Here is a 15,765-nt window from a genome sequence, read left to right as displayed (position 1 = left end):
CACACACACACACACACACACACACACACACACACACACACACACACACACACACACACACACACACACACACACACACACACACACACACACACACACACACACACACACACACACACACACACACACACACACACACACACACACACACAATAAGATTATGATAGAGGTGACAGAAATGTGCAATATTCAGAATCCTATATATTCTATTGGAACATTAGAAAACTCCTACCAGATTCTTATAGAAATTCAGAATCCTATAGGAATTATACAGGAACATTGGAAAATTCATATGATTCTTATAGGAATTTCATAATCCTATAGGATTCTATTGAACATTTGGAAAATCATATAGAATATTTTGACTAGGGAACAGTCATACTGTAAATCAAGACCTTGAGGAATTGAAGAAATGGTCATTAAACTTGTATGATTGCTAATACATTAATTTGATAACAATATTATTAGGATATTGGACGGTAAAAGCTTTAGCAAAACACTTATCTCAACCAGACGTATTGCCTATACTTTTTAAACACTGCTGCCCGTTAGGTCAAGATCTATTTAATATAAAATGTTATAAGATTTAGCTTATCAGATTAGATGTCTTCATTCAGACAGGTAAATGAGTGTGAAGAAAGTCAGGGAAGTAAGAAAGAAGAAAGGAAACAGAGGGTTGAGTTAAGGGAGACATGCATCACAGGCTGAGTTGGATTCAGACCCTGACAGCAGCACTTCATCTGGTCAGCTAATTAACTGATTGAGACACTGGGGCAAGAATTATAGTCCTCTTGAGTTAATGATGCGATTCAGACATTCTGGAAAACATTTCTCAGAAGCACCTTGCTTTTTCCTGGCATACACTTAGCCATGACATCATGCTGTCTTGATGTAGCCTAGGTACGTGGTTACACAGGGCAACTGATGACTCCACTCGAACCTTGGTCTGACAGAGCAGTATGCTCTTGTCATGACTAAGAGGAAAAAAAGGTTGTCGATGTGGTAGAGGCAGTGGTGTAAAAAGTACTCAATTTATTTACTTAAGTACAAATATCAATACCACTATGTAGAACTACTCTGTTACAAGTGAAAGTCCTGTATTCAACATTTACTTGAGTAAAAGTACGAAAGTATTGGTATCAAAATGTACTTAAAGTAACAAAAGTAGAAAGTACTCATTATGCAGAATGTCCCATTTCACAAGTTTTCAAATGTATAAAATGTATAAAAAAACTTTTGAAAATAGCAGATCAACAAGCTCACAATGTATCAAGACTAGATAGATAGATAGATAGATAGATAGATAGATAGATAGATAGATAGATAGATAGATAGATAGATAGATAGATAGATAGATAGATAGATAGATAGATAGATAGATAGATAGATAGATAGATAGATAGATAGATAGATAGATATTCAATTCAATTTTATTAAAGTGTCAAATCACAACAAGTTGTCTCAAGACACTTTACATGTAGAGAAGAGACCCAACATCCCACCCTGAGCAAGCAATTTTGCGACAGTGGCAACGAAAAACTCCCTCTTAATTCAACAGGAAGAAACGTCAGGCAGACCCTAGGCTCTAGGGCGGGGGCCTTCTGCCTCGACCGTGTTGGGGGAAAGAAGAGAGAGAGAAAGGGAGAGACAGAGGAGAGACAGAAAGAGATACAGTGCAAGCAGTAACAATAACAATAATAGCAAATATAATAGTGTAAGATACTAGCATATGATAGTATAATATAGTACAGCAATAGTGTGTATGCAGTATATAATGGAATAATATAAAAATGTTTAAGATAATATAATATGCGGTATAGTGTAGTGTAGTAGAAGTCCACGGTCGTGTCCAGGTCGTGCTCCATGGAGAGAGGCCCGGTCCGGTCCGCAGTCACAGACTTGAGCCGCAGCTGATAGATAGATAGATAGATAGATAGATAGATAGATAGATAGATAGATAGATAGATAGATAGATAGATAGATAAATTTGTAATAAATACTTTCCAAATAAAACATGCAAAGGGGCCCTTGCATGTTCTGTATTCTTTTGTGCATAAAATCCATTTCTTTCTTTTTTTTTGTTTTCATGGCAGATTTTTCTTACCACAAGAGGGTAGCACTGACGTCAAAATAAAGATGTTACTATAGATGCAAATACATACCCACTTTTCTCTCTTCAAGAGGCATTACATTATGACAGTATGTTATTCACATACAGTATGCTATATAGATAATAAGTCGCTCTGGATAAGAGCATCTAAATGCTTAAATTGTAGTTGCTTAGTAGTTTAGTTTATCTAAAGAGGGATAAAGTGTTTAAATGTTGTAATGTTAGTTGTAGAAGTAAGCATACTCTGGTGTTGTGTTGGTGGATAGTAATTGTAAGGATTTTTGTATTTAATAAATTAATAATAGAAGAAAATTATAATGCACATTTCATTTGAAACAAATCTCAAAGTGCTACAACCAGGGTACAACATTTGCATAAAACACAACAAAGCTAAAAGAAAAAGGATATATTTATAAAAAACGCTTATTTAAAAAGGTCCTCTTTTAAAAGCATCAACAGATTGTGGTGGTCTCAGGTTCTTTCTCTGTATTTATTGTTATAATCTAAGTAAGCGGAGTGATCGAGCAACTCTCTAGAGAGAAACAGTTAGATAAACAAATCACAGATGTTGTGCATGGCTAGCCTAGACTACATCTGCGTACAGTAGAAAGGAGTCCAGCCTGCACACTTTAACTCCTGTTAGTACTTGTTTTGCAATGTTTCCATCTGAGTTGGATCTTCATCGGGTCAGAAACCCTCTCCCAATAGTCCATGAGCCAGAGCCCCAAAATAGAGCAATGATTATCGAAAGAGTGGGCAAAACCATACCTATATTAAATTGTTTATAGGGTCAATATAAGTAAATAAATATATGAGAACCTTTCCACAGGAGCAGCTTTTTCATATTTATCACACATTTTGTTATTTTCCCCATACCTACATGACAGGTGAAAAAATGGCAACATTTTAAAAATAGTTATCATAATGAAACTTCCCCAGTTGATTACTTACATGAAGACAATGATTTATCGTAAGTTTTCTGAAATTGTATATTTAAATACGCGAATTAGGCATTTAGTCCATGAGACAGAGCCCCAAAATTGAGCCAGATATTGAATATTCCTTTGTTAAAAACCTTTGACTCCAACATCTTAACAAAATGAAATAAGAATGTTGACTCTGGCTTTGTCCAATGTTCCAATGTGGATTCTTGAAAGTTATGCAAATTCGGGCATATTTTCCTAATGCCTAATTTGCATATTTAAATATACAATTTCAGAAAATTTGTAATACGTTAAATCATTGTCTTCATGTAAGAAATTAACTGGGGAAGTTTCATTATGATAACTATTTTTCAAATGTTGTCATTTTTTTTACCTGTCATGTACGTACAGTATGGGGAAAATAACAAAATGTGTGATAAATATGAAAAAGCTGCTCCTGTGGAAAGGTTATCATATATTTATTTATTTATATTGACCATATAAACAATTTAACATAGGTATGGTTTTTCCCACTCTTTCGATAATGAAATCTTGCCTGGCTCATGGACTACAATGCCAGAGGCCAAAGTTGAACAAACTTGAACTTGTGCATTCTGGTACTACTCCGCTTTAAATAGCGTGAGAGCAAACACCTGCACTCAATAATTCTTTATCTTGAAAATACAAAGGCCAACATGTGTGCACTAGGTAAGCAATATTCTAAAAATGAGTCTGACACGGATATCCTTACACGTGACTTGTGTGTGTTCAATAAGCTTAACTTCACTAAAGCTTCTAACGTCAGCAATAAGCCAAGCAAACAAGTAATGTTTTAGAAGGAATAATTGTCCATTGCTTAACCCATTAAGACCTGGGGTTCGGATTTTACAAAATATTTATTTGTTTTTTTAATAAAATAAAGAAATATATTTATATTCATAGATTTGCACACATTTTCCAAAAATAGCTAAAATGTCACAGATGCATTCCTGGATTGAATGGGCTAACAAATTGATGAGAACATGCTTGACCCAAACTAACAAAGCCCAGGTTTATCTCCAAAAATTTCACAACTAAAGGTTAAAGCAGTTCAACTGCTCTAAATTTGTCCCAGCACAAACTGCTATCATTTCACATTGTTTATGTTCACAGATCAAGGTCACAGATATCATCTCATTTACATACGTGGAAAAACAAACTTTAAAGCTTTCCTTTGGTTAAACATGACTGTTCACACTCAAAGGAGTATGCTTAACTTGTTGAACCTTCCATGTGGCTTTTCCTGTGGGAGCATTGAGCTCTGTTGCAGCTTGGGTATTGCCATGGGAACAAGTGGGAAAGGAAAGAGGGAGGATCCTGTCGGAGCAGGAGGGGAGTGTGTTAGACGGCTGGTGTCAGCCTTATTTAAACCGCCTGAGCCGCTCAGATGCCCACGTATATGAACCGGTCTTGAGAAGGGAGAGCCTGCTGTCAGGAGAGCCTCAGAGATCAAGACCCCACGCGTTTACCCTCAGTTATCTGACAATCCTGTACGAGATTCTAGTCTTGTGGATTTGCCTGCATTTCAATTCTGGGTAAGCATACCTCTCAACATAACAGCTACAGGAGCTGTTTTAAACATGGTTTTCGAGTGGTTTACAAATAGAAACTTGCTTTCATATAATTTCTTATTGTTAACATAGAGCAGTACATATAACAAGCATATCCTTTTTGTTTTTGGACAGTTTTGGACGTCTCTGTTGGAGGGCCCATGTGGGTGGTGGACAAAATCCGTGTGTCGGTGGAGAGAACCAACCTGCCTCTACCCTCGGCCGAGTACAACTTCAGACTTGGTGACTTCATGTTCGGGGAGAAATCGGACAAAGCCAAGAGGAGCTCCCTCTGCCCTAACGTCATCACCCCCGACACCATCCCAGAGTTCTGCATACCTCCCAACATCACATCTATGCAGGAGGCCAAGAACACAGAGCACAGGGCCCCCATCTCCAGGGCGTCTCACTGCGAGAGGGCCACCTCCAAAGGGGAGATTTTGTGTAATGAGCTCCTCAGCCCACACATCATCCAGGTGGAGAGTGTAGACGACAGCCCCTATGACGGCAGCGACGAGGAGACCACGAACGCAGACCCCCACAGCCAGGCAGCCCTATCGCTTCCACACATGGCCAAAGCACAGACCTGCTATGGATTTTGCACCTTACTGGAAAGCCCCCACACCAGGCGGAAGGAGTCTCTCTTCCATACCGAACCAGGCTCCATGCCCCTGCTCTTGCCCCGGGGCAGGTCCAGCACGTGCTCCAAAGTGTCCCGCTCCACCTCACCCTCCTCCTTCAGCCTCAACAGCCTGACCTCCAGGCTGTCCCCGAGGTTCTACTCGCTGAACAGGCAGGTCACGCTGGATAGTGACACTACATCTTCCACAGAGTCCTCGCCATTCAGCTCACCGCTGCTGAGCAGGTGTCCCGACAAGCCCTCCCTCTTCAAAGCACTGAGCCATGAACGCCTGCTGTCCAGGAACGTGAGGAAGCCAGTAGTGGTCAGGAACAACTCCCTGTCCACAGATGAGAGCAGCTCCACAGATAACAGCCCCAATGTGATGAGAAGGTCATCTGACGGGGTGGTGGGGGGCCTGCCCAACAGCTTTGGCCTGGTGCCACCCACCTTCTTCCCCTTGGACTTGACTCTGCACAGGGAGCGGGTAATGAAGGAGACTATGGTACCAGTAGGTAAAGACGGCAGCCTGCGCCTCTCGGCAGAGTATTGTCCCGACAACCAAAGGTTACGAGTTCGCTTGATAAGTGCAGAGGGGCTCTATGCACGTTCTGTGGACTCCAAAAGCATCAACTGCAGCATCAGCATCTCCTTGATTCCGGGAAAGGTCCAGAAGCAACGCAGCACGGTCATCAGGAAGAGCCGTAATCCCATCTTTAACGAGGACTTCTTCTTTGATAGTATATCTGAAGGAGACATCTGCCAGTGCTCTCTTCGCTTTAAAGTAGTGAACAAAATGTCCACAATGAAAAGAGACTGTATTCTGGGTGAATGTGATTTGCCTCTCTCAAGCATTATAACTTAAACCAGAGCACTTCTTTATTTATTCATGTCTATGTTGAAATATTTATTTTAATTTTGTACTGTGAACCACCCTTTTATATGAAATAAATGATGAACAAAATGAATAGTTTGTCAGGCTTTTGTACATTATTTCCTTTTTACAATGTGGCTGATATTGCCATATAGAGTATTTTGTAATAACTGTTTATGCACAGTCAGAATTGATTTGCTAAAATTAATTTCATCCTCAAAAACAAACAAAATACATTTTAAATAGTGACCTTGTCAATACCACAAAAATGATTTAAATCTCATTAGTCATTACCTCCTTCTTGCCTCATAAGCAGATAGTTCTGTGGATGACAAATGATTACCTCAGTTTCCTCCAGTCTTGATCATCTCTGATGATCATTAGCTGAATGAGACATAAACATGGCCACCTCATTAGCTGGCATGAGACATTCTCCATCTCTTATTACCATTAAGGCATATTTCTCCTAAAGCCCGATTTATACTTCGTCATTAAACGGTGTCATATGCCAAAATGTGGCATTCTACAAGCTCATAATGCATTGCAGATGCAACGCTTTGCGGGTTTGTAGATACTATGTTCAGTGTACAACACCGTCGTACAACAAAGCATAAATTAGGCATAAGCCTGCCTTTTCCTTCTGACCTTTCAACTAATTAAAATATATCAAGAAACCAGAAACCTTGAAGGGACAGTTTCATGCCGGTAGATGATGATTTCTATTCAGTATATTCAGTAAATAAAAAGTGCAATTAACATGATAGTGCCACACAGACTGGTGCTGTTAAATCCTTTCTGTGTTGTAATATTATTATTATGATAATTATGATTATGATTATTATTATCATCATAGTGTGTAGACAGTGTGCCATGAGCTGGTAAATTATTGCTAGGTCTGTGTATACTAACTTGATGGACACCCAAGAGGCTGTGAAATACTCAGCACCAAGTGGAAAATGCCCAGAATGTGGTGTAGAGTTGATTGAGAATCCTTATGGATACATATTCCTAGAAGCATTGATTTTTCTATAATGATGCACTCTCCCTGGCATGACTCAGAATGGAAGTGCTAGACTGGAGAACAATTCATAAAAAAATATACATACACAAACCCTGAATTTAGGCTTTACTAAATTGAATACATGATAACATGTGTATTGTCCTACAGTAGTATGGTACTATATCATACTTGTTCAACAATAAGACATAGTTATGTGGCTAATTCTCCCCACCAACTGAGAAAAACATTTAGATTTAAGACAAAGGACAATGTTTCTCTTCTCTCTCGCAAAATGTATGTTGTCGTTTACCCAGTGGAGTGCAGCGGAAGCTCTTAACGCAGAACGTACGCAAGCATAGCCTGCTAGTTTGAGCTATAAAGTTTGGCCTAAAAGCATCCGCTGCCTCTATAGCCCTAGTTAAACATTAATGGGTTTCTCAGGGCTCAGAAATACTTCAGGATGGAGGACTGACGACCTGGTTAGAACGTCACACAGTATTTGACAGCACAACATAATGCGTATCAATATTTACTGTAGTCATTGTTAGACCAGTACCTTGCTTTGTGATGGAAGGTTACCAGGGCCAATATCTGTATGTATTACAAAATATTAAAGGGACTACACCATGAATTTTAACTTTTTCTTATTTTTCGTGTGTTTTTGGTTTCCCCTACCTCTCTTCTATCCCCAAAAATACCCCAGTTTGAACACTCAGGCTTTCAAAGCAAATCTGGGGTTTTCTGCAAATTGGTCTCAAAACAGGCCAACTGATTTGTCAGGGTACAATCCCCCCGTTTTTCAGTTAAAAAAAAATGGAAAAAAGTCTTATTTTTCTTTTTTTACTTTTTCCATACAGAACCAGGAGATAACATGCATACAAACTGGCTCAATAGCGCCCCGTGCCAAACAGGACAATGTGGTATTGCAGGTGAAAGTGCTTTATAAGCCAGAGAGAAGTTAGTTGGAATGAGTATATCTGAGGCTTGATTTAGGCTCAAACCTTTTGAAAAACGTTTCAGGGACATAAACAATATGATATTAAATATTATTATTATTTTTTAAATTCATGGTGTAGTCTCTTTAAGGGAGATGAGAAAAGCTCTTGGACAAATAAAATGGCCAATCCTCTTTCAATTAGCATTTCAGATTTAGCATGACCTGAAATCCCGACTCTGCTGTTTCTGTTACAGCATTAACGGTTTTGTTTATACATGTAATGAATGGGTTTTAATGTGTGCTTACCTCAGTTCTGACGCAGGACCCTAGCATATCCAACAGTCACAACAATAGCTATGAGGTTTGGTCTGCTCTCAGATCCTGTGTGGGGGCAGATAATGTTCAACGCTTTTGTATTCAGTGTTGATCCAGCTGTGAAATTCCGTAATAAATGGAAATTACTGGGGGTTCCCTTGGCTGGCCATCCACTGATAGGGCTCTAAGGGATTCCCATTGATGTGGTCTGCCTTGAACACAACGAACAGAGGCACTGGTCACAGTGATTCTCAATTTCTCTCTAGTGCTGCCCATATTCAAAATGTCTTGCCTTACTTTGGGGAGCACTATAGAATAAATAATATTGCACTGAAGAAAGCTTCAATAGTCTATTAAGCAGATAAAACCACCTTATAATATCACCAGGGCATTGCAGAACTGTTGTACTTCTGCAGTAATTAGCCTCTGTATGCTAGTATACAATACTAAGCTGGGCCATGAGAGTGAGTGAGTTGTGTTAATGTGTTTTGTTGGATGTCTGATGTAAGATATCGAGCATCGCGATACTTCAGGCAGGCACGGCAATCAGGCGGTCTTCATGCTCACCTCACTCTATATCTCCCTTCATTGTCATTTGCTAACAAGATAATTCATATATAGCCTAGCAGTCAGGCGATTTAGCTAACTCAACTCCCTTCATTCTGAAGCCAACACATACGCCCTCAATCTGATGGTTAATTTAGGTGGTCTTTTGAACCAGAAGACTGTTCACTCTTCATACCTCAGCATTGGTCACAGCTCTGTTCCTGCAGCTGCCTGTGATCAAACTCCCTCCACCTCCTCAGCCTCCTCCTGTGCCATCTCATTTAAATGTATGATATCTGCGTATCTTAACTTATGCCCTTGAAGGTCCTTTACATGTAAGATTCTACGGAGTGAAGTTATCCATCTATGGTAACTTATGTCCTTGAAGGGTTCAATGTTGTGTTCATGCAATAACTCTGTGTCTTAGGCTCTGCTTCAAGGGGGGTTAGTGATCTCAGATTCTGTGTTATGCTTGCCACAGATAATCTGCAGTATCACAGGAGCAGTCACATCACCACACTGAATACAATATCATTGCAATAAATGGTCAATCCTGATGAAAGTGTTTATTTTGTCTCTGTGGTTGTTTCCATTCTGTTTTCTTTGTAAGGGGTTTTTGTGTGCTCTTATTTTGATATCTTGTTTGGTTGTTAAGCATGTGGCTTTGGGTCAATTATATTTTTGTAATGCTTCTAATAAAGAAACAGCTTTTGTTAATTGTTAAAAACCACAACCCAAGTCAGAAATCTTGGTATAATCATGGACTCATAGACATGAATTTCAAAGGCCATAATTAAGAAATTACAAAGTCAGCCTACAATCACCTTAAGAATATATCAAAGATTAAAGGACCTAAGCTGGAAAAACGTGTTCATCTTCCGTAGACTCGAAGGTAACAGTCGTTACAGGTCTCCCTAAAACATTTTGTTGATTCAGCACACTGGTGCTTGAGACCGTACTAATACAGTACCAAGATAGATCATATCATATCACTCCACTTTACACTGGCTCCTTGTCTGTTAAATAATTGATTTCAAACTACTACTGTTGGTTTATGTCGAAAATACATTTCTGATCTTGTGCCGCATCATGAACCATCCAGACTTCTCATTTCATCTGGGACCCAGAGTAAGAACTAAATGTGGAGAAGCAGCACTCCGTTTTTATGCACCACATATCTGGAACAAACTCTCAGGAAACTGCAAGTCTACTGCAACTCTCAGTTCTTTTAAACTGAAGCTGAAGTCCTTTCTGTTTGATGCTGTCTTTTAGTTTTTTGGGGGGTGTTTTGTTTGGGTAATCTTTCAGCACTGTAATTAATTATATTGTTAGGCTATCGTTCTGATTTATTTTAGCTTCTTGTTTTTAATTGTATTATAAATGTCCTTTTATGATGTGTTTCTTTTGCACTTGGTTTTAATGCTCTGTCTTAATGTTGTGATGCTAAGCACTTTGAAATGCCTTGTTGTTGAAATATGCAATAAAAATAAACGTGCTTTTCCTCGCCTTGCCATATCATCCTACAACGGAGACTGAGTGAAGCACTAAAGCCTTGCATTTGTACAGTTACAGTATGAATGTAAGCTTATCCTTATTGCTTTGAATTACATTTTTATCTTTTATTTGCTCCCAATTCTGTTTTACACCACCAGGGTTGCAGCTGAAAGAGTACGGCTAAAACTGTCATAAGATTGTCTTAAGAATATATCTGAGAAACACATTCATTTAAGGGAATAGACAAACTCACAGAATTGTTGCCAGCTGTCCTTCCTGCATTTGGCAGATAGGTTGTATGTTTAAATTGGTTGTATTTGTCTAATATTATATAGTTTGTCATTATTGTTTTGTTTGTGTAATATGCAACTCTGTTCCCAGAGGAATTGTCCATGTTTGTGGTTGGTCGTATGTGACAAATGCCGCCCATTTTCAACTTCCCCTTGTTATCTAGCTCATGGCTAGATTGGGGAATAATGGGTTGACTTACCGAGTTGATAACCACCTTTGTGTGACCACTTAGCGTGATTATGGTGTAAGGTTAACAAAGTCAGATAACGGAGAGATATATCCTGGGTATGTTGAACTTTACAGGCCCCAGGAGTTAGGTGTTTATAACTTCAAGACAACATGACTCACTCTCATGGTGTTTATATCTCCATATTAGACAACGATTCACTGTAAAAGTGCTTATACTGTAACTTCATGAGACAACAACCACCTGAGGATAGATTTCAGCACCATGGACAGCGCATAGGCCTCCGCCAGCTGATTGAGGGGATATACAGTATGTACAGTACATGTACAGTATATTCTGTTGAGGCCTCTATAAGTGCAGCCTACAGGGGCCCATTGGGCCCACACACATATACATATATACTGTATGCACACACACACACACACACACACACACACACACACACACACACACACACACACACACACACACACACACACACACACACACACACACACACACACACACACACAAAAGAGAATAGAAACAATGTGTTCATGCCAACAAATGAACACTATCCCCTTCCTCTTCCTCATCTGTCTTCTACTTTAAAGCTGCCTACGTAAAGGGGGACATTCTAAGCTTTCCTTATCACAATTTCTGTTTTGCCAGGCTGTCAAATGGTCTAGCATGCCAACACATGATAAAATGGGGGCATTATGACCAAGTCTGACCATTGTAGTCTCTTGCCTATGAGGCAACATACATCTAAAGTTCCATTCTCTCATGTTTACATAATTATTGTGAGGCATCTTGTGGACATCAAGGAGTGAAAACAGTGACTGGAAGTGTGATTTGTACAAAATTCCCAGAGTACAATGCATTAACACTTCCTTTCCTAATAAATAGTGTTAAGCTGTCATTACATTGCAAGGACAAAATATCTGTTGTCAAATTTATTACAACATTGCATGCTGAAAATAATTGTTTCAGAACAGATGTCTTTGCTTTGGTTGCAGTGATATTGCAAAAGGGGGTTGAGTCCGTCGACTGCATATAGTTTTGTGATACAGGAGGGCATTGTTTTTTCAGAGATACTGTAGCAACCAAAATGTGTCTATTTCCCTATCCAGTTGACTCTCACACCACCCACCGAGAAAATCCAGAATGCAGACCATATGACCTGAACTCTAACTTAATTTCTTAACTTCTTTCAAATGTCCTTATTAAGAAAAGTAATAATAATGCCATGATGCTGCATTGAGAGTGGGGCTAGTTTACTTCCATGAAATCACTGTTTACGGGCCACAAAGGCAAGGTGACGTTTACCTTCAGTCATTGGATAGTAATGAGGGTACAGTGTATTAATGACACATTTGTGATGTCCCATTGTATATACAGTAACCTCTTGTGTAGAGTGGCCATCGGAGAAAGCATGTCACTGAACACACGCACATGCATGTAGGTGATACATATTGCATGTTCAAATAGGATTTGCTGCTTTGTGAGTCATGGGACAGAATGATGCTTGAGTACAGGGTCAGCCGAAGGATAAAGTTTTATGACTTTATTACTCAGGACAGATGGACTAAATACATCAATCATCATTGTTTTTTTCTAGCGACACGGCAACAGCTCAATCCATTCATAAAATCTTGTTGCACTCTAGTCTGTTTGAAAAGGAAATCTATAATCCATGTTTGCCTATACATTTAACAATAATGCTCATTCATATAATGCAGAAACTATTGCATTTTACATGTACATACATATTTTCTTTAGTTTCTTTTCCTATGACCTTCACAGCCAATTCTAGACCAAGGAGCTGTGCTGCATGAATCATGTTCTGTCTGCACGTAGTTGACACACCACCGTGTCCATGCACCTGTCTGATCTTACACGGCCCACGCAATCACCTCAACCAGTGTATGGAGCTGAGGCCAAGCGTGGCCTGCTCTGTACATAACAACCAAACAAACTGTAGGTTGGACTTCCTCCAATCTGATCAAACGTATATAAACAGAACAGTGAGGTGCTTGAACTCGCTTGACTCTGCATTGTTTCACTGTAGCTCTCGACATTCTGTAGAAAGCCTTTTTTCGAGTGTTGTACGTGGCAGGAGTTCTTGGCTATGCAATACTGCAAGTTTGGCTGATGTGCATTTAAGTCCTGACAGCTACAGTAGGTAGAGGGTAATAGGTCTTTGTATGTTTTATTATGTAACTACTGTATACTGTCAGTCCCATGATGTCTCTGCTACACCGTGGAGCAGGTGTCTGGTGCTGGCTGGGTTAATTACATTAGGCCTACATGGAGTTACACAATATTGTCTAAATAGCCATTAGGCACTGGGTAAACAGTCTGCAGCTCATGTCTGACGTGGCTAACACGTGTGATTTGAATGGCTGGTTGACTCTGGGCTACAGATGGGTTATTCATTTGAGTTTACTGCTACTAAAATGTTAGCATCTGTATGTTAGCATGTGTTAGTTTTTATTTAGTTATTATGTGTATATAATGCTTAATCTTGGAGTTGTGTGGAGTTGTTGGAGTTGTGTTACTTAAAACATTTAAGATTAATATTCAGACGAATATAAAGACGAAGACAAACTATCGTCTATGAAAGAGCAGCAAGAGAGACATTGGGCCAGTTGTGGAATAAATGGTCTTTTTCCTGTTTTTTTCCCTCCCCCCTGTGTGCCAGTAGCTCTCGTGCACTCCCATGGCAACGACACCCAGCTCTGGGAGAAACCATGGAGATTCTGCCTTTCATGTGCGAGATCCTTTTATTCTGACACATACGTAGTTAGAGGCCCATCATTTTCTATTTGATTCAGACACATCTAAACCCCAGGCATTCGGTTGCCTGTGTCCACTGTCCACAGCCAGCTGTCAGCACATAATATGCAACTAATTCAGCAACTTCACAGCCTACTGTGGAAGTTATAGGCCTGAGTTCTTCATGACGCTGTATTGTACGCATCCATGTAAACTGTTCAACTCCAAAACAGAAATTGTATCCATAATCCAATAGAACAAAAGTAGTACAGTGAGCCTACTCTAAAATACAAAGGATTTTCGAAATGGGGTCTAAATCACCAAAACACGTATGTATTTTGGTTTACATTTTGTGTGTTCAATAATTATCACATTTTCTCTGTCTCTGGAACAAAAACATCACTACAGTACACCTAGACTGAAAATCACATGGTGAACTTTTTTCATCTGCCTTTGTTTCTGCATGTAGTCCACACATGATCTGGTGCTTGATCAAATTTCCTGAGAGGCACAGGCGGTGAGACACATCTAGGTCTGTCTGTGTCATTTTGAATGTCCTACTTCCTATGATCCACTTGCACAACTGGCATCCAAACCACATAGGAACTTACAGCTCCCATGTCCTTGTCGTTGTTTGTCTTTGGATTTGAGATGTCATAAAGGGCCTGGAAAGCAAACACAAATTGTGCATCTGGTGACCTAACCCTAACCCTACTTAATTGACTTATATCACATTGATAAAATAATCCATTACAATTTCTGATCTTTTTGTTTTTTTTGTTTATGTTATGCAGAATGTGTCCTGCTTTCTAGTTTGAGGCATTAGTGAACCCCAATGCACAAATTACTGTAAGCCATCAGAGAAATAGAGTGTCTAAAATAAAAGGCCCTTGAGCGTGTTCTTCCAAAAGAACAGCCTCTATGGCTCATTGATTTGAATTGCACTGAATTTTTTTTATCAGCCCCTACCTGGACTATTACATAACCTCTAGAGTATCTCAGTTGCTATGAAAATGTGCTGATGATGGTCTGTATAGTAGTGGACAGTAACTAAGCAAATTTACTTGAATAATTTTCATTATTATTGATATTTTGGGGAAATCTTGAAAATGCACTGTGTAATTTGTACTTTTGAACTCCAATACAAATTTAATTTGACAGAGCAACTTTCACTCGTAGTTGAGTAACATTTTACCAGGAGTATCTATATTTTGACTCAAGTACTGGGGTAGGCTACTTTGTCCAACACTGGTCTGTAGTCAGGTGTTATTGCATCTATTCACTGCACTTTAAACATTCGTATTTTTGTAGTTGAGAGCTGTGAGCCTTTTAGTTGTTTGTTTAGAGGTATATTCTATGTGTTGGGGTGATATCACTTATAATAGACAGAATTAAGTGTAGCTGCTTTACAAGTTTTACAAAGAGTGCTCTTAACATCAGTAACATTGATATAATAATGGATGTTTGTGTTCAAATCAAATGATTAAATGTTTGGAGAAAGACAATGTGTTTTAATGCCCGTTATTAGTCAAATAAACTGCATAAAGCATTTTAATTGTGTACTTTAAACTTTTTTATCGTATACAAATTAATATCTGAAATGGCACATAATCTATAGTCTATTGTGGAACATCTAAGTCACAGACTTGGAAAATCAATTCATACTCATAGTTCACAAGTCAATATACAAATCATAAAAAGGATCCGAGATAAGACAAAGCACCTGAAAGTAGGCTATAGATAACAAATGGTCCACAGTCATGCTGTTCAAACATGGAAACTAGGTGATGGATCTGTGTTTGCCATTTTGGTTTGCAAGGCACTAGGGCAGAATTAATTGTGATGTCATGGTCTACAGTATAGTAATTCTATGTCACAAAGTAAAATTGTTACCTCACTGTGGCTCTAAAAAAATAAATACATCTAAAATCATAATATGAAGGGCTGAGGCTTGTCAGAACTAGCGGAAAACCCACCATTTAAACAATCGTATTTTTAATGGATGAGACATGGATTCCACCATGTATTTTGTCTGACACAGTACGCTCTTTCTCCACCCACACACAGTGCTTTGTGAAAGCAGAGAGATGGTTGTATGTGTGGGTGAACCATGCTAATGAGAG

At 39.0% G+C, this 15,765-nt stretch overlaps 1 protein-coding gene across 1 annotated transcript; it reads left to right on the top strand.

Annotated features, from left to right (window-relative positions):
- Positions 1–4,470: 4,470 nt before the first annotated feature.
- c2cd4a (C2 calcium dependent domain containing 4A) lies at positions 4,471–6,171 on the top strand. Its single transcript, XM_084059842.1, has 2 exons — positions 4,471–4,607; positions 4,758–6,171. Exon 2 carries the CDS (start codon positions 4,784–4,786, stop codon positions 6,104–6,106), a length of 1,323 nt encoding a protein of 440 aa, XP_083915968.1. The 5' UTR covers positions 4,471–4,607; positions 4,758–4,783; the 3' UTR covers positions 6,107–6,171.
- Positions 6,172–15,765: the final 9,594 nt, after the last annotated feature.

Source organism: Gymnoscopelus microlampas, assembly GCF_963454915.1.
Source record: "Gymnoscopelus microlampas genome assembly, chromosome: 6".
Classification (NCBI taxonomy): Eukaryota; Metazoa; Chordata; class Actinopteri; order Myctophiformes; family Myctophidae; genus Gymnoscopelus; species Gymnoscopelus microlampas.
This window is presented reverse-complemented; position numbering and strand designations above follow the sequence as displayed.